Source organism: Aquila chrysaetos, chromosome 6 (genome assembly GCF_900496995.4).
Source record: "Aquila chrysaetos chrysaetos chromosome 6, bAquChr1.4, whole genome shotgun sequence".
Lineage (NCBI taxonomy): Eukaryota > Metazoa > Chordata > Aves > Accipitriformes > Accipitridae > Aquila > Aquila chrysaetos.
The window spans coordinates 119781-143105 of record NC_044009.1 but is presented as its reverse complement, the minus strand read 5'-3'; the positions used below and the strand labels follow the sequence as shown (position 1 = coordinate 143105).

At 44.7% G+C, this 23325-nt stretch overlaps 3 protein-coding genes across 5 annotated transcripts in view; 2 read left to right on the top strand and 1 right to left on the bottom strand.

Moving 5' to 3' along the window:
• PER3 (period circadian regulator 3) overlaps positions 1 to 7955 on the top strand; it is a 46598-nt gene extending 38643 nt beyond the window's left edge. Inside the window, exon 23 of the transcript XR_005932673.1 lies at positions 7882 to 7955. The gene's annotated coding sequence lies outside the window, so the exon portion shown is untranslated. The remainder of the gene's footprint in view (positions 1 to 7881) is intronic.
• Positions 5035 to 12154, bottom strand: TNFRSF9 (TNF receptor superfamily member 9). Its single transcript, XM_030017294.2, has 8 exons — positions 11892 to 12154; positions 11692 to 11814; positions 11285 to 11422; positions 10767 to 10833; positions 10517 to 10653; positions 10160 to 10294; positions 5332 to 9205; positions 5035 to 5220 (listed from the first exon to the last, which is right to left on the bottom strand). The coding sequence occupies exons 1-7, from the start codon at positions 12004 to 12006 to the stop codon at positions 9078 to 9080; spliced, it is 843 nt and encodes a 280-aa protein (XP_029873154.1). The 5' UTR covers positions 12007 to 12154; the 3' UTR covers positions 5035 to 5220; positions 5332 to 9077.
• On the top strand, positions 11715 to 21797 carry PARK7 (Parkinsonism associated deglycase). Of its 3 annotated transcripts, none has more exons than XM_030017298.2 (7): positions 11715 to 11810; positions 15705 to 15838; positions 16908 to 17009; positions 17672 to 17731; positions 18592 to 18661; positions 20331 to 20417; positions 21334 to 21797. In XM_030017298.2, the coding sequence occupies exons 2-7, from the start codon at positions 15749 to 15751 to the stop codon at positions 21492 to 21494; spliced, it is 570 nt and encodes a 189-aa protein (XP_029873158.1). In that variant the 5' UTR covers positions 11715 to 11810; positions 15705 to 15748; the 3' UTR covers positions 21495 to 21797. The 3 variants fall into 3 exon arrangements, with proteins under 3 accessions (XP_029873158.1, XP_029873157.1, XP_029873155.1); XM_030017297.2 differs by lacking the exon at positions 11715 to 11810 and adding an exon at positions 12300 to 12453; XM_030017295.2 differs by lacking the exon at positions 11715 to 11810 and adding an exon at positions 13357 to 13475.
• The last annotated feature ends 1528 nt before the right edge of the window (positions 21798 to 23325 follow it).

Below are 23325 nucleotides of genomic sequence, written 5' to 3'. Positions count from 1 at the left end.
GGTGCTTGCAGGACTTGGTCCTTGTTTCGGCCTCGGCACAGGACCATGGACAGGGAACACGGAGGGTGACACTGGGTGCTGCTGGAGCCCTTGTGGCTGCACAGGCACAAGTGTATTTATGGTGTATGAATCAATGAATATACCGAATAAAGCTGCTTTTTTTTTTTTTTTTTTCTTTACACTAATTGTCTTCTCGTTTGGTGAGAAAATTGACATCCTCGGCAAAGAGAGCTTTGGAGTTTAGCGTTGTTTCCTGTTCCCCTCCATTCTTGAGCACGTAAGCTTGTTCACATCTCTGCCTCTCTGTGGTTCTGGTCTCAAGAGATCCTAACTTCCAGTCAGCCTTGGTCCTGTCCCTGCTGGTCCAGTCCCAGGCTGTCTGAGAGCATCTGTAGGGTCCAACTGAGCAGTGGGGAATAGTTGCCAAACTAAGTATCCAGTAACGTTGCTGTATTTGTTTTCAGGCTGATTAGCTTGGATGATTCCCATCAGCTATGGTCCTTTGTAACTGAAAATACAGTGTATCATGTTGATAGCTTTTTTCTGAAAATGTTTAAATAACTAGTAGGAACCAAATACTACTTTTTATATATTTTGTGAGAGCAACATTATTCAGAAAGCAGTTTTAATTTGTATAGGCATTGAAACAGAACCCTTGCTCATTGTAGAGCTGAAAAGCACAAAGGAATAGCCCTATGCTCTGAGAACAAGATAATAAAAACTATAGGTTGATATATATCATGACATTGCAGGGGTTCATGTAAAACTGCTAGATCATTTTTTCTACTACTGTCCATTACTATACTATCTCAGCACAGATCATACAACTTTTATTTTATTATGATTTAATTAAATCAATTTTTCTCTGTCTGCCAGAGCAAAAGCACAGGCTGGAGGCCTTCAGCATGGCATGAAGATGTGTATGTGGTCTAGGGGATATGTTGGGGAGCAATACTCACTGAGATAGTTTTAGGGATTGCCTTGGAGAGAAGGAATCAAATTTTGTGCCTGCTATGTGTCCATATTAGTTTTTGCTACAAATGATGGGAGCAGCCATGCTTGAATCTTCTGTCAGAGGCAACTGATATGCTGCAAAACAAAGCTCACAAGTGCAGAAGCTTATGTTCACTGTGGATGATTAGGTATCACGATGCTTTAGAAAAACAGCCAAACACAATGCAGGCTTAATGGTAGCCTTCTATCTGTATGTATTACAGTACAGACATAAAGACCTTACTAAACATAATTGAATGATTACTTTTTTTTGTTTGTTGTTGTTTATAGTACTATATAATAACCTGCCTTTTTCTGCAACTGTGGATCACGAGTACCTTGTATTCCTGTATATTCACAGTCGTTTTTCTATGCTAGGGTATCTTTGTATCTTTTGACTTTTGCATAAGTACCATTGTTATATAGAATACGGTATATTCGTAGTTTTATCAGCAGTAGATATTATAAATATTTTACTAAAAAAAAAACCAAACCAACAATAGCACTGTCTTCCTGAGGTTTAGTTTAGGTTGTGATCAGAAATTATCAAGCTAATCCTGCTGCAGAGCTAGGTGACTACTGCATGCTATGACAGTTTCACTCTTGTTCTGTTCTTAGACTTAGACCATTCATTATTTTTTGTTAAGCATATTATTGAGGGGGTTTCCATACAAATGATTGTCCTGGAGCCTGCCCACACAGACATCTATACAGCTGAGGATTTAAAGAAATGAACTTCAGCTTTAATATTTATGTCTCCTAAGGCTTCAAGTGCAACTTTGAAAAAAGTGTTATTACTAATGTCAAAAAGGGAAGCAGCAATACCCTGCTGATTCTTTTCTTAGTAGTTTGGATGATGGGGTGGGCAGGCCAGGCTGTCTTGCACTTTTTCTGGCTCAACGTGAAGAAGTGCAGAAACACTAAAGCAGCAAATCGCAAGAGATGGATGAGGCATAAGAGTTGTCTTCCAGATTTCCCTGCTTGAGCCTACTTCGTACTCTGTTAATTGCACAGTGCTCTGCCTCGTTAGTTTCTTGTTACAAACCATTTTATCAGAAACTTATTAAGATTTTGCTATCTTTGAAGATGGTGCCCTGTTTCATTATCTAAAAGAGCAAGAGGGTAAGGGCTTGCATCTACAGTGGGGATGCAACAAAGGCAATTTTGTCAGAGGTGTCCTTATGCTTTTCTTTATTTTTCTGTCCACATTTTCACATTTGGTGTACACATGTTCTTCCTGTTTTTACCACAGAGGCTTAGGATCACTTACCACTCTAACAACTGATATTAGAGGACAAATTTCAGGTAGTTCTGTACAAGTTCAGTGCGTGGGCAGGAGCCACTGTAATTAAAGAGGTATCCTAATAATCATTGGCATTTAACTGTCCAACTTAGCGTAGGCAGTAAATGAATAGCTCACAAAAGCAGACTTTAATTTTTAATTTTGCTTTCCAAGTGCATAATCTCTTTAATCTTTCACTACTTGGAGGATTTTTTGTTAATTAAATGGAATCTCTGCAAGCTCGGTGATTCACATTTCAGGACAAATACGTGTACTTAACAGGTGGAAAGTTGGCATAGATCTCACTGGGCAACTTGAGCTTTAAAGCAGTTCTTTCAAGGTTATTTTGTAAATGAAAGCATGTATCTTGGCAGTCAGCCATGTAGAATCTTCCCTTCACTGTTTAAGAGATGGGAGATATTTGATAAACTGGAATCCGCTACAAGCGTTAACTGATTTTCTCTGTGATGACTGACTGACTTTCTGACTTATCTTGACTGGAGTGGAAAGCTTTCCCTGGGGATGGGAGTGATCAACAGGAGTAGGAATTAACAAAGGTGAAGGAAGCAGGTATCAGATCTTTGTCTTCTGGTTTGGCAAGTTGAATGTTTCTTGCTACACTGGAACTAAGTAATGGGAGCAAAATCCCCTTTCCTGCAAGAACTTCCAAGGCAGATTTACGATATAAGAAGAGTTCTGTAGAGCAGTCACTATTTAGCCTGTTGCTCTTATTCCTGTACTACATATGCATTTTTTATGAGTGAGGCTTGTAACAGACAGGACCAACTGGTTACTGCTGAGCAGAGTCTGCAGAAGAGATATGGAAATAAGAAAAATTAACCTGTGCATGGAAGCATATGGTTTCCATCCTTGGAAGAGTGGGATTGGGACCTGTATCACAAGGAAAGGATACATATCTGATGTGCTTGTTGTAGCACAGTCCTATCTTTTCTCTTTATGGCCTTGCTGCCAGCTGTGTAGCTCCTTTCTTCTAATGTGCTGGAGATGTCCATCTGGTTAAGGAGAGCCCTCATATAGCAGGAGGTGAAGGATATGTAAGACCAGGAGAGGAAATGCTGCAGATCTTTGCGAAGAACAACATTTGAACTAGCTTTTAGATGCCATTTATGATGAACTTAAAGGTCTTTTCCAACCTAAACAATTCCATGATTTCTTCTCTCGTTCCATCCATTTCTCTAGTCCTTGTGACAATCCTCCTTCCTTAAGCTGGAGAGGGTGATGGGGAGGTATTTCTGGCTGTTTGTAACTGCTCAGCTGTATTCTTGGCCTTTTCAGCTGAGGAAGTAGGTCGCTTTACAAAGCCTAGAGCATGCATATAGTATCCCGTCCCAGCACCCGTGTAGCTTTTCTAAAAATCCTCTACAAGACAAGCAGGATTTATGCTTAGAAGGAAATAATCCATTGCAAACCACCATCTGTGGAAATAGAATAGTGCGGGAAGCCTCCAAAGCCTCCTTCATTTACTCTACTCGTTTCTGCCACCATACTAATGTTTTATTTACAGGATGATCTCTTTCTGTATCATTAGGAATGACTGGAAGAAGGTGCAGAAACCGTTATATAAGGTAGGATAATTAGTACTGCCACAGCACAGTAAAACCTTTTCCTGGTCTGTAATTCCCTGAGGCATATTTAATCACTCTTGAGAAGCACATAAATGCTATGTGTTACAGCCTTGCTGTTCCATGTGAGAAGTATTCTAATTGTAGCCTACCCTATTGATGAATGCAGACATAGTGAGATGCAATGGCAAGTGAATATGCTACGGTCATATCTGCTGGCTTCCCGAGTAGAGCGCCTGTTCATATTTCTAAATCCTTTGACTCTCAAGTTAAAGAAAAGAACAGCAGCTTCCTTTTCTCTTATTAGAACTCATAAGTTTGATGGAACCATCCAGCATTTTCTGTGGTTACACCTCTACTTCTATACGGTAATACAAAAAGATGCATTATTAAGGGTGGCTGTAACACTGATAATGTCAATCTCTTTTTGGCCTTCTGATGGGATTATAGCTTGATAAGACAACTGTGGTGCTGAACTGCAGTGTTGCAGCTCCTCTGGAGTCGATGATGTTTCTTCCTACCACTCCTTTCATATACCTGTTCGTTGTATTTTCCGTTCTCATTTAAGAAAAATATGTTATGCTTTAGATACTTCAGTAAATTTTGCTTTAGGCATGTATGTACATTTTCTTTAGAATTGTGTTCTACTCTTTCAAAGTTGCTCTAAAATTTGTATAAAGGTGCACTGAGTAAAAGTAGGGTGGTGCCTTTTTTTTTTCCCTTTTTTTTTTTTTTGCCTGCTTACAGGCCTGTATAGTGTTCTCTTCAGGTTAAATGTTTTATACTTGTTCTAAATGGAAAGTATCAAAATATCAATGCTGTGAATATTAGAAGGATTTTTTTTTTTTAACAGAAATGTTTCTCAAGTCTATAGTGTTGTAGCTAAAGGCAAATTGTCTCTTTCACCTCTCCATCTACCACCTTCTTTTTCCAGAATTGCATTTGTTCTAAACCTGCTGAAATCCTTGTGTACAGGAGAAAAGAGAGCTAATGTAACCTAAGATTTGGTTTAAAACTGACTTAAATGGGTAACTCGGACAGTTTATTTCAGTTTTGAAATGGCTTGGTTTAGTTTGGATTATGTAAACTGAGAGTAGATTTAACAGGTTTAAGATACACTATGATAAGTCATCCTTAAACTGAGGTAGGTGTCTTTGTATGGGGTTTTGCACTTGGTAAATCAAATAAAATCTGATTTATTTCCTTAATGCAAACAGGTTAGACAAACAGGAGAGATTTTCCCTGATTTCAGCGGGTGTTCAGCTGGTGGGTTTTTTGTTTTTTTTTCATTAAAATACAATCCAGTTTGCTTCAGAGTATTGCAGGAATAGTCTGCTGCTTTAACTGGCAGGCACCCAGGATCTAGAAGGTGAAAGGAAACATAGTAGGTGATATCATAACAAACTCTTGCCAAATTGAGGTTAGAGGGAATTTCCATTTTCTTTGTAGATGGTATTAAAAGTTCTTATTTACAGTGAGGGCAGTGACGGCATCCAACAGCTTTTTTCGTGCTAGTTCCAGGGATAGATAGGAGGATGCTCAGCCATCTGTTCCTGATGCACAGCTAACCCAAACCCTGTGGGATGGAGAACCTCCTTTGGCAGGCTCTGAAGAAAGCACTGTATCAGGGAAGGCTTGTTCCTGGCTGAGAGAACTGAGGTAACACTTGGTGATAGAATAAGACTTTGTATCATTTTAATCGTGAAACTTACCTTGACTTTTTATCACCTGTTTAAAAAGCAAGTGGAGCGGTGCAAGTTGCCTGTGTAGTACTATTTCCTATGTGTTAAGTCTCTTCAGAGTGGACCATCTCCTGTGGAGGTATTTGCATCATTAGTGTTAGTATCAGAATGACTGTCAGGGAAGACTATGCTTCTATCCTATGAAGGATCTGATAGAAAGACTGAAAATAAGAAATCATATTCTGCTTTTAAAAAATTATATGATGTTTATATGTTTGAGAGGAGCTATTACAGTTTCAGAGTCTCTATCATCCAGAAGTATCAGGCACAGAAATGCACAGGCGTGCCTGTAGAAGAGAGGGAAGTGAGAAACAGAAAGCCTTTTGCTATGAACCTTTTGCTTTCCTTAGCCACACAACTCTTACAAGAAATTATGAAGCCAAGACATGTGACAAACATGGTTTTAATTACTGATGCCAGTAACTGTGCCAGGAAATGGTGCTGGTTCTGGAAGCAATAAAAAACCAGCAGGCTCTCCTGCTCAAAATTATCTTTAAAGAGGATTTGTCTCCTTTTTCCATGCTTTCAGAACTCTGCCTGACATCACCTGGGCCTCCACACACAGTCTGGCTAAAAGGACACTTTCTGACTTCCAAGAAAAACAAATGGAAATGCAAAAAGCTTGCATCTGGCCTGTTACCTCATCCTCAGCCACCTGGGCTGCTTGAGAGCCGCCATGGCATTCCCGGTTCCTTTTTGCTTGCTACATAATAAATTAAAAAGACTGTTGAGAAAAGAGACATTCACAGAAAGCAGACAACACTTAGAGCTCAAAGAGTTAGAAGGACTGATCTGCATTATTTCTACATGAACTGGTAAGTTTCTTCAGGTGTTAAAGAATCTGTATGTTCAATAAAAGCTCCCTGTGAAGCCAAGATGCACGTGATCTATCCGTTATTTTTCCTCACCAAAAAATACTTCTTTTCCACAGCCCTGGTTCTGAATTACGGACAGTTAGGCTTTACTCCTTCCTTCTGCCGTAATTACCAATAGTCAAAGATACACAGTCCAGTTTCTCCCCCTTCACCCTTGCTGGATGAAGGATTTTACAGTGCTTAATATGCATGTGGGAAGGCTGTCATCCTCTGTGTTAAGAAACAGACAAATTCAGCCACAAATTCTGTTCAGGAAAGCTAGTAGAAGCTTAATACTGATGACAATGTTTCTTTTAATCTAGTCATTGATGATCCCTAAATCATACTGTGCAACATTTTTACAAAAGCTTGAGAGAACAAAACATTCAAAAAATTGCATGTGGCATCCTGAATTATTTAGATCAGATGGCTACACCATTTCTGTTTCTGTGACTTGTATAGTAGCCACTTGTCAACCGCCAATCTGCACATTATCTAGCTTTGACTGAAGTTTTATTAGCTGCCATGGACTTTTTCAGGAGATGAAAGAATAATTTAAAAAGGAAAAAAGGAAGCTACAAATATGTGGCTTTTTTGCAGATGCAAACTTCCGAGCAAACTTAATTGATGAGTCTGCCCACTGCATTTCCATAGCATACTGCCAGAAGTGGTTTTACAGCTGTTTCTGCTACATGCATAGTGAGAAGAAGAATTTAAGCAAGTCCTTTAGTACTTTTAAATTAAAATATCTATCTATGTGGGGTCTAGAACGGGAACAAGCTTCTAATACATTTGTTCTATGTGAACACAGTGAAGGCAAATTCCACAACATGCAACAATTAATTATGTTCAAGGAAGTGCATGATTCTATGGGTATAATTTGAGTTCTTTATAGAAAGCCACAATTCACAGAACTTGAATATTGTATAAATCTGAAAACTGCTAAACACTCCAACTATCTTAGTATTTACAGTGCTGCTTTTGTTATGAACTGAATGTCCTTCAAAATATATGCTGAATGCACTAACAAAATATAAAATTCCAACTGCTATCTCTTTTTTCCAAGGACAAACCACCAGATGTTTTGAGTTTTTACAGGGATCTGTACATGAATTCTCATACCTTACATATGGATTAGAAACTAATCACAAGCAGAACTATTTTATCCTGTTCTAAGATACTGTCCACTGGTGCAAAGGTTGCTTGTTGATTTTATAAATAGATTGGTGGCTTTTCACGTGTCCTGTTCATGTCTTTGAGTTTGTGAACTTGACGTAATAGTCACTTAGTTCTCATGGTCGAAAGTTCTAATAGAGAGGAGAATTGGGCTAGGGATGAAAAGAGAGATTTATTTAAATATACTTAATAGTTCAGGCTTTGGTACGACATTTATTTTCTCACATACTGTTTTATATTTACTTGTACAGAAGTTTATCAAAATGCCTAAGTGTGGTTTGGTGAAAATAATCTGCTATTGTAATCTGCTGAATGGAGAGACAGGCTGTCGTTCCTCAAAGACAAGAATAGCATTCTCCAAGTTGAAATCACATAGAGGGGAAAATCATCTTTTACATGACATGTAGGTGGGTTTTCATTCTATTTTTTGCATAACATCTACTAAAGAAATAAAATATTTGGTTTTGTAAAAGGTTAAAAAAGTTGTTGTGAATACCATGATTCAAACATGCATTTTAAGACCAAAGTAACAGTAATCGATCAGAGAGACAGATACAGAGTGTCTGATGTTAAAATCTTTCCAACCTCAGAGTTACAAAAATAGTACCAGAAATGTATCACATCTACGTATACCACATCTGCAATGTACATATGTTTACATCACCTAAAAGATCAAAGTTGAATGATGTAGAAGGTGGTGCAGTCCAGCTGCACAGTAACATCTATTTCTAAGATCAAGTCAACCACAGCTTTTCTCAGTGTTTCCACTGACCCTCTTAAGCCAATCACTGTAATACAACAGCAGAGGCAAGCTCTTACGAAACACTTTGCAGCTCTAGATTTTTATGGCTTCCTCTCTCCTACATATAAGAAGGTGTGCAGTAGTCAGGCCAGGTATCTGTTTCTAGCACTGATGGGATCTGAAATGAGGTCTATCTGTATTTGCACACAAAACCCAAGACTGTTGGGTTTGAGCTAAACTTTAGGAGGAGCTGCAGCTCTAGACTCAAGAGGACAGCTGGTAATGGAGACCATGAGTGTCACAAGTGGCTCCACTATGTGCTACACATCCCCTTTTGAGCATCAAATGCTTTCAGACTGCATGTAAATTATGGCTCCAGCACCATTTCTAAGAGGGACCAGAAAGCCATTCTGCCCTTTTGTTACTGCTTTTAAGTGCAGTACTTTTTCTGTATGTGGATCAAGTACCGCTTCTTGGAAATATGATTCCTAGTCCTAGAGGAAGAAAGTCAGCAAACTTGGATCTTTTTATTTATTTATTTTTATTTCTTTAAGAGATGGAAAAGATGCACTGTTTCCTCAGTGGCTGGGCTATTTAGCACTCTGAAATCCACAGATTTTGATACCCTTTCTATTTATGTAAACAGGTTCTTGTTCTGTGTTCCAAAAGGAAATTCAAATGTGGTTGAGCTGAACAGTCCAATTCCTAGTTCACCAAAAGATCTCTGAATTCTGTGGATTTGCTATGGTCCTGATATTCACCTTGTTCTTCCTCAGGAAAGCGGCAGCTGCAGGCATCATCTTCCTGAATTGACTGTTCAGGTGTGGTGTGCACTGAAGAAAAAGATCAAATGCTCACTTTCTGTTGTATTTATTCAGCCGTCTTATTTCACCCTTCCTCAGTCACAAGCACAGGAAGTCAGCAAGAAAAATTCTTCCAAATGATTCAATAATCTGAAACTATTCCTCTACGGCACGTACATCTGATAAAACTATTTTATCATACTTTGTTTTCCCTAATGCAACAGGGGCTGTAATTGCTCTGTTTGCCGTAAGAATGAAAGGAAGACGACTATGGAGCTGTTAGATTTTTGGAGTAATGCTATTGTCTCCTGTATTCAGAGTTACACTAGAAGATCAAGCCCTTATCTCTAGGAAAGGGGAGGGGAGAGGAGAGGAGAAGAGAGAGAGAGAAAAACCCAAACAGACAAAAATCCCAACTATAAACTATGTTGGATGCAATTCCATCTCATCTCTGTGCTGAACTCTTGAGCTTCCCTGGGGCTTATTAGCTCTCGGAGGGCAGCGCTGGATTCAGGCTGACTCTGCATCTGTGTAGCAGTACGTCCTGACTGATATCCCCTCTTCTACTGCAGCCAGAGTTTAAAGATGCTCACTCCAGGCCATGCACACTGTTCCCGAGCAGACAGAACTGGAAAGTGCTATTGCCATGCACGCCAAGGATGGTACTTGGAAGTAATAAACTGAACTGACCCTCAACCAGATCAGCAAGGCTCAGCTGAGCTTTTTTGCCTCCCATGAATGCTTCACTTCTGTGGATACGCGTGCAGTTAACCTGTGATGTTGATAAAAATGCCTACAGCTAATTAAGTGCTTTCTGCAACAGAAATTCCAAAACTGTTTTCCTTTCAGTTGTTGTTTCTGACTTACAAGGCCAAAAACTGAAGCTGTCTGGAACTATCTTTGAAAGATATTTAAAAACCTGGATTCCTGATTTCTGTCTAGTTTCAAAAAGAAAAATTGAATTCATGAGTGTATATATCTTACTTTTCTTGAAGACAGCATGTAGCTTCTTTTTCTGCCAGATACCGAAGCATACACACGAAGGTAGCAGAAACACTATGCACAACAGCCCAGCTACAGTAAGAGAAATTCTGATAATGTCCATCTGGAGGTCTTCCCCTAGGGAGCAAACAACATTATCTAATAAGTGTTACAAAGCAAAATTCTACTGCCCTTGAATTAGCTGACAACTTTGTCTCCAATTCTGCTTCTGGAGGAGTCTGCAACACTGGAAATAGATAGAAGAAAGGACTCTTGCTTTAAATGGTGAGTGAGCTGTAGTATGTTTCAAAGTAGGTCATAATTCTTTAGCTCCATAAGCAATCTTATACTATGACTCACCTGGCACAGTGATAGAAAATGGAATTGCAGGAGACGTGGTAGGTAGAGTAGTGACTAAAGTGGGATTATCTGAAGCGTGTTTGCAAATGACGTCTTTTGCTGCAGTTCCAGGCTCCAGGACCTGGTTTGCAGAGCACCTGAAAGACATTTAAAGCAAAACAGAAATAAAAAAAATTAAAAAAAACAAACCATGGGAAAAAAAAAACCAGTCAAGTGTAATAGCTGTAGCATTTATTTTTAGATTACTTACTTTGTCCAGTTTTTACAGGAGCCATTGGGCTGATCATTAAAAGTTCCATAGCGGCAAGTTTGGCAACCTTCAACAGAGAAGGACAGGTAAATTGGTATAAGATGAGCATTTAAAACAACATGTGAAATTATTTTTGCCTGCTTGTGCAATGACTATGATCCACATTCACAGAATTACTATCTCATACGCTGTTCTGATTGTGCAAGGCAATTCTTTCCCCCTGTGCTATGGTCCAGTACAGCACTCAGCTACACCACCTGTTTATTTGGGAAAAGATGCTGCAAATCACTGCTAGCTCCAGAGTTCCCAGCTCAGTTTCCCACGTGCTGGCAACAGAAGAGCTGTCGTGCAAAGTGACTTAACCAGTGCAGGCTTTGAGCTGCACCAGGGCGCAGAGTTTGGTGGGTTTGTCTTGCGAGGTCCTTAACTCTAGTTGTTTCTGTGCTGCGCGAGAGGCAGCGGCGCGTCCGGTGCAGCGAGCGCAGGAGGTTTAAGCTGGCAGGGAAAGGCGACCTTACCACTCCCGGTGTTCTCCTGGCCCACGCCGCAGCTTGGGTCGCAGCGGGAGCAGCCGTCGCCGCTGCAGCGGTACCCCTCCTTGCACGTGCATTCAGCATCGCTTTTTGAGGAGCACTCTTTTAAGTACCTGAATCTCCCTGGAAAGTGGAGACGAGTCCTGGGTTACACACGCGCTCAGCGAAGCCCGGGCTCGGGACCCCGGGGCCTTGCAGAAACGAGGCCGGTGGCTTCAGCGAGAAGCCCGGCAGACGCGTCGCCTCGTTTTGCCGCTGCCGTTCGCGCTCGCCGCGGCGCGGCGAGCAGACGCGCGCTCTTTCGCCCCGGGGAGGTAACGAAGGGGCAGCGCGGCCCCGCCGCCGCGGCCCCGTCCCCCCCCCCCCCCCCCGCCGCCGCCGCCGCCCGGTACCTTCGCACTTCCGGCAGAGGGTGCAGCCGCGGAGTCCCGCCGCGCTGGAGAAGGTGTCGGGCGGGCACTGCCGGCAGCCCGCTCCCGCGCCGCGCCCGCAGCCCGCCATCACCACGAAGGTACCTGCGGGCCGAGACAAAGGGTGGCTGCCGCGGGACCGCGCCCCAGCCCGCCCCGGCCCGCCCCGGCCCGGCCCTCACCCGCTGGGCAGTCGGCGCCGCACGGCAGGGCGGCGGCGGGCGCCGGGCTCAGCGCCAGCGCCAGCAGCGCCGCCGGCAAAAGCGCCCGGCCCGCCCGTGCTGCCGCCGGTCCCATGGGGTCGGTGCGGCGGCGGCGGCGCGGCCCGCTGGAGTGCGCGCGGGGCGGCGGGCGCCGGCCCTTACGGGCCGCCCCCGGAGGGCCTGGCTGCGTCAGCCCGGGGGCGGCGGGGAAAACCCCGGTCCGGCGGGGCTTTCCGGCCCGCCCCCCCCCCCCCCCCCCGCCGCGGCGCGACCCCCGGCTCTGCCGGGCAGCGCCCGCAGCCCCTCTCAGCGCTGCCCGGCAGCGCCCGCCGCTCCCGCCCCCGGGGCTTCCCGCTGAGTCCCGCGCGGAATCCCCGCGGTGGCTTGGCGGCCCGGCCCGGCCGCGCCCCCGAAAGGTGAGGGGGAAGAGCCTGGGTGTCGAGGCCGCCGGGCAGAGGGGCCGGACCGCACCGGAACGTCTGCAAACAACCTCTGCCGTGCGCGGAGGTACCGCGCGGTACCGAAACCACCTCGGCACGAGGTAAATCCCACAGCGCAGGGGTGACGGCGCGCTGCAGCCCGCCGGCGGGGCCCGACGGCGCTCGGGGTCGGGTCGGGCCGGGCCGGGGCGGCGGCGGGAGGGAAATGGGGCGGGTGACGCTCGCTGTCCAGCAGCGGCCAGGCCGCGCAGCCCCGCCCCCTGCGGCTCCCCCGCGGCCAATCGCCGCCGCTCCAGCAGGAGCGCGCGGCGGCGGGCGGGGTCGGCGCCGGCCCGTGCGGCCTGCGGGAGCCGCGGGCCTCGCGTGTGCGCGGGCGGCGTGGGCAGGCGGGAGTGGGGGGAAGGAGTTTTCCAGAGCGCACGCCCCCGTCGGTTCGTGGGCAGCAAGCGCGAGGACCAGCCCAGTCGAGGGTTCTGAGCGAAGTCTGGCGTGCCTAGCACGCAACAGCTCCCCGTGGCGGGAGCAGAACCCCGCACCGACTGCGGGAGAGCCCCCAGCGAGGCCCTTCCCTGTTCCCGGTCCCCCCTGGACTTGAGCCCCTCACCGGGGAGCCAGGCCGTGACTGCCAGCACCCGCTAGTAGCAGTTTTACGCAGCAGGGCCGTCCGCAGTCCCGAAGGGCCCCTCCCGCAGCCCGGCCGGTCCTTCAAAATACTGAAACCGCTCCTTGGAGCCAGGGAAAACTCAGTCCTGGAGCCACGGGCCTCGGGAAACGGGGATGTGGGTCTCTGCCGTTCCGGGCAGAGCTCGGAGGAGAGCAGCGGCTCGGCCCGGCACTGCCCGTAGGTGCGAGGGCCGCCCGAGGAAAAGCGGCGGCGGCTCGCGTGGAAGGTGGCCCCTCGCAAGCGCGCTGCCGCACGTAGGAGGGTGGCGTCACGGCGGTGGGCGCCGGAGCGCCCGCCGAAGCCGCGTTCCGAGCGAACGTGAGAAAACCGGCGCCTCTCGCAAATGGAAAAGGAGGACGGGCGAGCCGCAGCAGCAGCGGCGGCGGCGGGAGGGCGGCCTGCGGCGGGGGAGGCGGGGCCGGGGCGGGGCCGCCCAGAGTCGCCCGCGCCTCGGCTGAGGTGAGTCGCCGCCGCCGCTCCCGCCGCCCGCTCGGTGCTGCGTCGCGCCCCGGCTCGCCGGGTCTGCCCGGAGGAGCGCCCGGCCGGGGGGCCGGGCCGCCGCTTGCGGCGGGCGGGGGTTCGGCCGCGGGGCGGAGGGGGCGCGCAGGGCCCGGTGGCGGCCGCGGGCAGGGCGGGAAGGCCGCTTGCTTGTCTCCGGGGCCCGACACCCCCCCCCCCCCCCCCCCCCCCCGCCTGGGCTCCGTGCGGCTGCGGGCTCCGCGGCCTCGTCCCGTGCCGCCGTTCGTCGTGTTCTGAGCTGGTTGCGACGCCGAATGGCGCCGCGTCCTTAAAATAAACACATGAGCGCGCAGGGACGCGGCCTTCCGTTCGGGGCGGCTGAGCCGATGACCCTGGGCACTTCCCTTGCCTCTGGTAGCTAGCTGCGTGGTCGGGGCGTTGAAGGGCGTGATTCTTCTAAAGCCAGCCTGCTTGGAGTTTCTGGTTCAGCCGTCTGCCAGCAGTCACCATCTCGAGAAATGCGCATGTCCCCACGTAGGGGAATACGTTTTGCTTAAAGGTCCGAGGCAGCCTGCGCATATGCTGGCACCGAGAAGCAAATGGGTGACTTGGGTTTGCTATGCGTAGACAGCTTGTTAAATGAAGCGGCTGTCGTGTCTGTACAACTTGGTTCTGCCTTCTCAGAAAGCGGTCTTGCCCTGGTAGCATTTACAGCGTGACGGCTGTTTACATATGCACCCACGTAAAGAACAGCACTGATGCTCAAGAATCGGTCAGTGTATTGCCAGAAATGTCTAAGGACAGTAGGGAGAGACTGCATTTCACTAGATTAGGGGAAAGAGAAAAGCTTTCAGGATCGGGTGCCTCTTTGCATCTAAAGAACTAATGAGAGAGAGGGACACAAACTATGACCTGGAGTACTTTTCTACAATAAGAAGCAAATGCAGTATTTCTGCGTTGTGGCTATTCAGGTGTTCCATTGCTAGTTAGTCAAAACCATACGAAAATTAGTTTTGCAGAATCAACATATACCTTCAAGATGAATTATTAAGAAGCTCCAGGTTGTCCTGAAGTTATTGCTAATACCTATGATTTGAGCGTACTTCTTCAGTTGGCCTTGGCGTTGACAGTATGTAAAGCTGTCCGAAAAGTAGGATTTGACACACTGAATTAGTCTGCTTGGGCTGGTTCTGCATCCTGCAGGACGTTCCGCTGTATATGACTGCATTCTAGAAAGAGCGTCTTTCTAAATGAGGCTTAACAGTGGGGAGCGAACCTGAAAATAGATGAAGTTGAAGCACGACAAGGGGATGGTTTTCTTCCATGGAGGCAACTAAACATGGATGTCATTTTATGAAGAGCTTCCAGGTGCTGCGTGCATTTCTGGATGGCAAGTCCCTGCGTAGGAAAAAAATCCCTGTCTCATGGAGTGGATGACCTGTGAAATGCCTTCTCACATCACAGATGCTTTCACAGACTTCTGTCAGACCAGTATGAGTTACTGTGTATTTTACATGATGTAGTTAATGCTACTTTAACTTAACCTTCAAATGGAAATTTGGCCATTCACCTCAACGTGAGTTTAGGAGCCAGAAAAAAAGTCTTAAGCCTAGTTTGTTCCATTTGCTGAATTCTGTGGTCTGCTCCCCCATCACACATGTGCACACACCTTTCTCCCCCACAAAATTGTGAAATACCCAGAAAATCTATTGCTGAGGTTTTGCAGGGGCACTGGTCGAGTCATTGTAAGTCACAGGAAACTCTTCATGAAGCATGCTGTGTGGAAACTAAATACCAGACATGAGGTCAAAGCTCATGCAAGCCCTTTTTATAAATGCTGACCTGGGTAGGAGTCAGTAGTCTGGGTATGAGCGAGGGTGTGCAAATTGAAAACAACTCTGCCACCCACCTTGAACCCCTCTCTCTGGCAGACTCAAGTCATGTAAAGTCTTGGCTAGGTCAGGCTGCTTCCTGTTCTGGTGCTGATGTGCTGTGCCTCCCACTACACAAATGTCTTGATCCCTTAATATCATAATGCATTCTTTGTAAAAAGCTCTTTAGTTAAAGGGGATTGCTATGAATATTAAAGCTAGTGAACCATTTTAAGGTGGCTTAAATGAAAGATAATGCAAAAATGCAAATTAGTCACTGTTAACCTTCACCATTGGGAAGGATTTGTACTAGGGGATTTGCCTTCTAACCACGGTGTCTCCTTCTACCCCTCCTCAGCCCCAGCTTCGCAACCATCTCACCTAATAGCAACCCCTCAAGATATGGCCTCGAAAAGAGCGTTGGTGATTCTTGCAAAAGGGGCAGAGGAAATGGAAACTGTAATCCCCACTGATGTTATGAGAAGAGCTGGGGTGAGTATGCAGACAACGAAAAATCTTTTTGTGAGTGCTTGGTCAAGGGAAAATCCTTGCCTCAAGTTGATGGTCATTGCTAGGAGTTCAAGGCATAGTCTGCTGGTATGAGGTGAAAATTCACCCTTGCCTTTTTACCGGTTAGCAAATATTTGTGCCATGCCCCAAATAAGCATGCATGACAACTGACATTTGTGCAAAAGATAACCTTTTAAAATACGAGCCTCCCGTAGACCAGAGTGGTGTTTCAGGTGAATCTTACCCTGTCAGAAAACATGGCTACTCCCATGCACAGTAACAGGAAGTGCTTTTTTTGTAGGGATCTCGACAGCTCAGTACATTACAGCTCGTGACGTTACATAGCTTTTCTCAAGCTGCTTTTAAGATTCTGTTATTAACTAGAATTCTGTCTGGTGGGTTTCCTGATGCTCTTTGTTACTTTGGCAACGGTAGTGGTACACAGTGTTATCATCTGATTAAGTATGAAAATAAGATTTTTAAATAAACCCACCAACTGCATGTGTATAGAAATGACTAAAATAAAAATTACCCTCTCCCACCACCTTTGTCATTCCAATAATGTGCTCCCCATTTGGGCTGCCATAAGAAGCTCAAGCTTGTCTGCTTATTTAGTGAATGTGAGCTGTGCCATGCACATGTATGATATTATGACCAGGCATCTAAAAGTCAAGGGAGAAAATTGAACACACCGTAAGTGTGTTTGAGAATGGCTTGAGGCTGCAGAGAGACTTTAGTTCATTATCTGATCTACTTAGTCCAGCTCTCCTGGGTTCTATTGTTTTGTTTTGTTTTGTTTAAAACCTGTGGGATCAGATATTCTCTAAATGTCCTGTTTGAAAAGTTGAACTATTAGAGGTATTTGTTAATCTCGAGGTGAGTATCACTGCTTACCTTGCGCATTTGGACTTAATCATGGTTTGGGGAAGCTTAAGAGTTGCTCTGTGCTCAGCAGCTGTCGGTAGTGCTTTGCTCATTCTGTGTACTACTAAAGAACAAACATATAAGAAAAATGCCCTAAATTCTTGAATTGTATGTATTCTTCTGTTAGATCAAGGTGACTGTTGCAGGCCTAACAGGAAAAGAACCAGTGCAGTGCAGTCGAGATGTCTTCATTTGTCCTGATGCCAGTCTTGAAGATGCCAGAAAAGAGGTTGGTCATCACCCTGATCTGATATAATGGCCAACATAGCCTTTCTCACAGTTTCAGAGGTGAATTTGGAAAGCTTATGCATTACTTTTAGGAATATGTTGCATGTTATGTTAGCTCTACGCAGCAGTGAATCATGGAACTGCACATCCCACAGTGCTCCCCTTCAGTGTTGTCTTGCTTCATAGCATGCTAGGATCAGGCAGATTTCGTAATTCTGCACAGGTATTTGTTTTTGTAAAGCATCAAACATAGAGCTTTATTTTGCGTGTTAGTCGGCCCAACAAAATACTATGATGTGGAACAATTGAAAAGTTCTGATGAAAAGCTAAACAATGCTACAGTTAGACCTGTACAGTAAGGTTGGAGGAAAACCACTTATCCTTACAGTGCAAGAGCTGCCATTTGCTTGTTGAAGCTCTTAAATGCACTGGGCTTGAAAGTTAGTTCTGTGACAAACTTTATCGATAATAGGCTCTTCCTGGAGTAGGAGACGGTATTTTGGTCCATAATTGGAACTGGTTCTCTGATCGTAAAGTGTCGTTCAGTGGAAAAAAAGGTAGATCCCTTTGCTTCTCATCCGACTCAGCTGTAGTGGCCTTAAAACGGTGTAATGTACGTACAGCCTCTGTTCAACAGAACAATTTTATCTTTTGTTTGTTTAGGGGCCTTACGATGTCGTGGTCCTGCCTGGGGGTAACCTTGGAGCCCAAAACTTGTCAGAGGTAAAGTTCTGATATCTTAAAGATTCATGGGCATCTTCATGAGTAGTGGGTGGTCTACACTTGCTTAGTAATCCTGCAAATTCAGTTTGGTCTGAAAATTCTCTTCTGAACGAATCAGTAAACTAAATGTTAATTGTCTTAAGCCTTCTTACGAATACATAGGTGGGACAACTGCATAAATTCTTGGACTTGAGTACCTAGTTAAGCAGAATAAAAGGGGAAGGGTGCTCTGTATTGTGGGAAAATCTGTGTTCATAATCATATGAAGATGAAACAGTTGCAAATGAAGATTTAATTCCATGAAATATAAAACAGGCCGAACCCACGAGACTCTCTTCCTTTGCTCAAGAATTCTGTCTCTGGTGCAAAGCTGTTGTAGTGGTGGTATAAATACCTTGTGGAAGGCAGGCGGACAAACAAGTTGATCTATCAGATAGGATTTAGATGGTATCACACAGTTCGTAAGCCCTGGAATATGAGACAAATACCCCATATAAATCTTCTTAAGAATGATAGAGGCTGTCTGGAGGTATCTCATGAATACTCTTTCCTATTTGTCTTGTGAAGCTTTCCAACAACAACTTTCTGTGGCTGTGGATTAACGAGCTTTTATGTGGGCCAAGTACTTCCCTGCAGTTCCTTCTGATTTCCTTGCTCTTTCCTTGTGGGGCATGTATTTATTGTTCAGTTTTTTCTCCTTTTTAGTGTTTTAATTGCCCTCTGTCCTGAGGCAGGATGGAGAGCTGGCAGCTGGTTTTCTTTATAAAACTTTTTTTATGAATTTGCAGTGGTAAATATTTCAACTGTGCTTCAAATAATCAATGCCAAACAATGACTTGTGATACGGTTTCTTTGTACAGTCTCCTGCTGTGAAAGACATTTTGAAGGACCAGGAAAGCAGAAAAGGCCTGATTGCTGCTATATGTGCAGGTGGGTTAACAAGGCGTCTTGCTTTGTAAAGTATTTGGATATTTTGAAGGGGCAGGCAGACAGTTTCCTGTCTTAGAAATCAGTATTCCTGTAATGTGGTAGCAGGGATTTGTACTATACATGCACCCATCGGCATGTGATTTTTTTGTAAATTTAATAGCAGAGGAATCTCTGAAATACTGCGAACTCTTATGCTGCAAGTTCTGCTTGGTACCCAGTTCTTTTCAATTGGTTGTGTTACTGTCTTTAAAATAAAAAGTGAAAGGTACTGTGCGAGGATTTTTTACAAAATATTTGCTTATTCTGGTGATCTTTCACGTTGCTGAGGACACGTTGCTGGCAGAACATCATTGCTATAAATTTATCTCACATCTCCTCTCCTGCCCTTTAACTTCAGAAGGAAGGCTGTAAATATAGTATTACAGGCTCACCATTCCTCATCTGAGTGGTAGCAAAAGATGGAATTACTCTGAGGAGAGGGTTGTCTGCTTACATATTCTGCTCAGCTAGGTATCCAGTTCATTCCTTTGTAAGATTTGCATGTAAGAAGGCAAGATGAACAATTGCCAATACTCCCAACTGAACTGAGAGGCTGGCCTAGGTACCCGTAGCCGAGAACGAGGAGAGTGGCAGTGAGCATGTAAACGACAGTCTAACAGAGTGATTTTGTGGAGTGTGTTTTCACTTTTGTTTTCTACATTGCTGGGGTTTTTATGCTTTCATTCTTCAGTCAGGTGATACGCATACAGAGTTGTGAACATTCTTGAACTTGGCAGTGGTAGTCGTCTACTTCTCTATCTGTATCTTTTTCAGAGCAATCGCAAATTCACAGTTGCCCAATAAAGGCCTTTGCTTGTAATGGGGATGGTTCATTTATTTAGGTGTAATGGTTCTTAGAGCTGATTCCATCTGAACGCAAAGAAGGTTATTTCCTGGACTGTATATCTGAAATGAATCAAATGTACAGAAATAAAACTCATGTCAGGCCAATCCTGCCTTCAGTTTCTTTTGGAATTCCCACAAGGATTTTCTGTCAGATGACCTAAGGCTTCTTGACACAAACTCCTTCCTCAATTCAGGCCAAGGAGGAAGTATGAAAGGAAAAGAGAAAGACTGTTAAAACCAAAAACTTAGCAGCCAGCCCATGATCTGTCTAAAATACTGCTTGGCACACAATTGCAACATGTAAAGGCTTGCTCAAATAATATTTTATCTGTTAAGTCCCTAAATGCAAGGCTTAACAAGGTCCTAAAGTAATTATACCTAGTTAATGTTCAGATTGAAATGCAGACTTTTTGTTACTTAGTTTCAAGCAGTTTTAAATAAAATGTATTATCTGGAAGTGAAATGACCATTGTTCTCGACTCCTTCAAAGGCAGCACAATCGTCGGCAGGACAGCTGCATGAACTGGGTGTTCTCTAAACCTTCTCTTTTCTTCATGTGTTTCTCTGCACAGGGTGTTTTGTTTAATAGAATGGGAGAGATTATACAGCTGTGTTCTTTTTGAAGCTTTTTGCTTCAGAGATAGGGCTGGCACCAGGTCTTGTAAAAAGTAGTCTGTCCACAGTGAGCTTTGGCCCCTTGAGGGCCTAGTGCCTGGACGTCAGTTCTTAAAAGCATTTGTAGCAGAAAACAGTTCCTCACTGGTGCAACTTTGTGTCCTTACAGGTCCTACTGCCCTTCTGGCACATGGAATAGGGTTTGGAAGCAAAGTCACAACACATCCTTTGGCCAAAGATAAAATGATGAATGGAGGTACGTAATGACTTTTATAAGTTTCTCTCTAAACTGTTCTCAGAGTGTTGGTTTTTTTTTTTTCAGCTGAACCCCTGATTTAAAGAAAGGAAAATAGCTTTTGTATCCCATTTTGTGTCTCTGAATTTCCTTAATGCTTTCCTGAATGTAATAAAAATTCAACTGAATATGCGAAGACTATATTTCTAAGTCTGTTTAACTTCAAAATGCAGGGCTGTATTAACATTCTTATCCTTGGGGAAAATACGCTGCTGCTGTCATACTAGGAGCACTTTTTCCCTTATCCTCTTGAGGCTGAGCCATCTCTTGCCCTTTTGGTTCTTTGCCTCAGTGGGCCCAACAGCAAACCTGAGCAGCACCTTTCCTGCTCTCCCATGAGTAGTGCTTTAGTGCTATGAGCAGCTGATGGGTCCACACTTTCTCATACCGAAAGGAAGTGGTGGTGAAGCACTACTAAGAAGTCATTCTGTGAACATTAATGAGTCTGAAGGTGAGCAGGAGACGGCAGGGTTCCTCCAGTTCCTTCTGCTTGCGTTTGGAAAAAAGACGGTTGTGAACAGCTACACAACAGCAGTCTGACTTCCAAAAGTAACCTCATGGGAACTGACAGGCACGGCGAGCGCTTCTTGATGAGCTTGTAGAATCAGAGGTGCCTTCCCATACCATGTGAACAAGGTGCCAGAGCTCCCTGTGGGCCCTTTTCCTCCCTGAGGACTGCAGGCAGTGATGCGCTGCTTGTTTCTGGAGGGACAGGGGTACAGAGCCCGAGGCAGGCTGGACCCACCGCTCCTCAGCTGCTGTAGCCTGCAGGCAGCCAGCAGCAGCGCCCTGCGGCAGGCAGGTCTATGTGCTGCGGCAGCTGTGGGCGCTGTGCCGGAGACTGACCCTCTCTCTTTCTGTTGTGTGTCCCCCCAAGCACACTACTCCTACTCCGAGAGCCGCGTGGAGAAAGATGGGAACATCCTCACCAGCCGTGGCCCTGGTACCAGCTTTGAATTTGGGTTGGCCATTGTTGAAACGCTGATGGGGAAGGAAGTGGCCGAACAGGTGAAGGCACCCCTAATACTGAAAGAGTGAAATCCTGGTGTGGGATGGGGAGTGGGACAATTTTGGATGGAGGGTCTTGTCCGTTGTAGAATAACTGTAGGATGCACTGTTGTAAATACAACTTAATTGCGGGTGAAATTAGCAACTGTACTTGGCTAAACTGGGATACCTTAAACAAACCAATGGTCTTTATTTCTGGAAGAAGATCCTGTTAGCAAAAAGCTTCACCACGCAAAAGCAGCCAGCACCTAATAATCTTGGTTAGCTCCTGCATGGCATTTAAGAATCACGTGGGAAAATGTTTGCTGAGTAAATAAAAATGAAGCAACCCTGTTTGTGTGCTGTTTCTCTGTGTGTTTTCTCCCAATCCAGACCCATGAAACCTTTTTACCGCTATGGCTAGCAATGAACTATTCAAAACAACTTCTGTCTAGAATCTCACACACTTCTTCTGAAGTATGAGCTGAAATGAGCAGGTAGTCAAGCACTGGAACAAGCTCCCAAGGGAAGTGGTCATGGCCACAAGCCTGTCGGTGTTCAAGAAGCGTTTGGACAACGCTCTCAGATACATGGTTTAACTTTTAGGTTGCCCTGTGCGGAGTCAGGATTTGGACTTGATGACCCTCATAGGTCTCTTCCAACTCAGGATATTCTATGATTCAATGACATAGTATTAAGTTGTAAGTTAGAATTTGTTAAAACAATATTTAGTTTCCTGTAGATAAATAAGGCCAATAACTAACTAGTATTAATTCTAAGATGGCATGGAACTAAATTAAAAGTGGGAATATTCTTTCCTTGTCAAGCACCCCAGAGTTCCTGTAGCTAGCAGGTTGTCCATGATACCCTTGGAACCTGTCTTCTACGTTAAATGATTGCAGATCCAGTGAGCTGTTCGGGCAGCTAATAATCGGCGTAAAGCAGGAAGTTTGGAGTTAGTAGCTTACTGCCAGTAGCAGTGCTCGTTTCTGCTTACTGTGAATTGGAACTTGCTACAAGACTGGCTTCAGTGAGCATATGTCGGCTTTAGAGGAGTTGCTGGACAGATCTCTGGAGGAAGTAGTGGAGCACTGTCCCCATGAGAATTGAGATTTTGGGATCAATTTTAGTCTTTGCTGCCTTTCTTTTCCCAAATAACTTTGCTGTTACCTGGCTCTGTCAGCAATCACACTTACAAGATGGCACCTCACTGGACTCTGAAGTTACCACAGCATCTGGAGACCTGGCTCTGCATACATCTGAAGGGTACAATCTGAACTTTAGAAAATGACTGCATAGGTGCCTTCATGATTGCTTATTTTAATGGGAAACAAGTTCATTCTCAATTACTGCATTTTCGTAATGAAATACATAGGTACTTTTGCAAATTTAGAATTAAGAAATGTCTCTACATTGTTAGTATCTACTGGAAGAACTGCTTTAGCTTTTTTATGCTCTGCCTCTAATTTGTTTAGGAAATCTTTCATATGTTTCTCTAGCTTTGAAATATGCTCAAGATATGCAAAAAGTTGTAATCTGTGTAAGATTGGACATGTTTGTTCATTAAAGCTGCATGTCTAACTGGTATAGCCATGCAAATGTAAACTAAATGATGGAAAGATTCTTTGTCCTAGAATCTGGAATAATCACTTGGTTTGTAAATTGGCATGATTCAGAATACAGGAAAGGTTGTGCTTTCCTGGGCTGTAGTACTGCCTTATAGCATTAGAAGGAAAATACTTCCATGCTCATATTATATTTAGGCTTCCAGAAATCTTTTAATATAAGGCATTAACAAAGCGACCAGAAATTTTATTATAGATTTTTATTTTTTATTCTAAGGCCAAGAGAGTTCAGTTTACAGAAATGAGGTTTTCAAAGT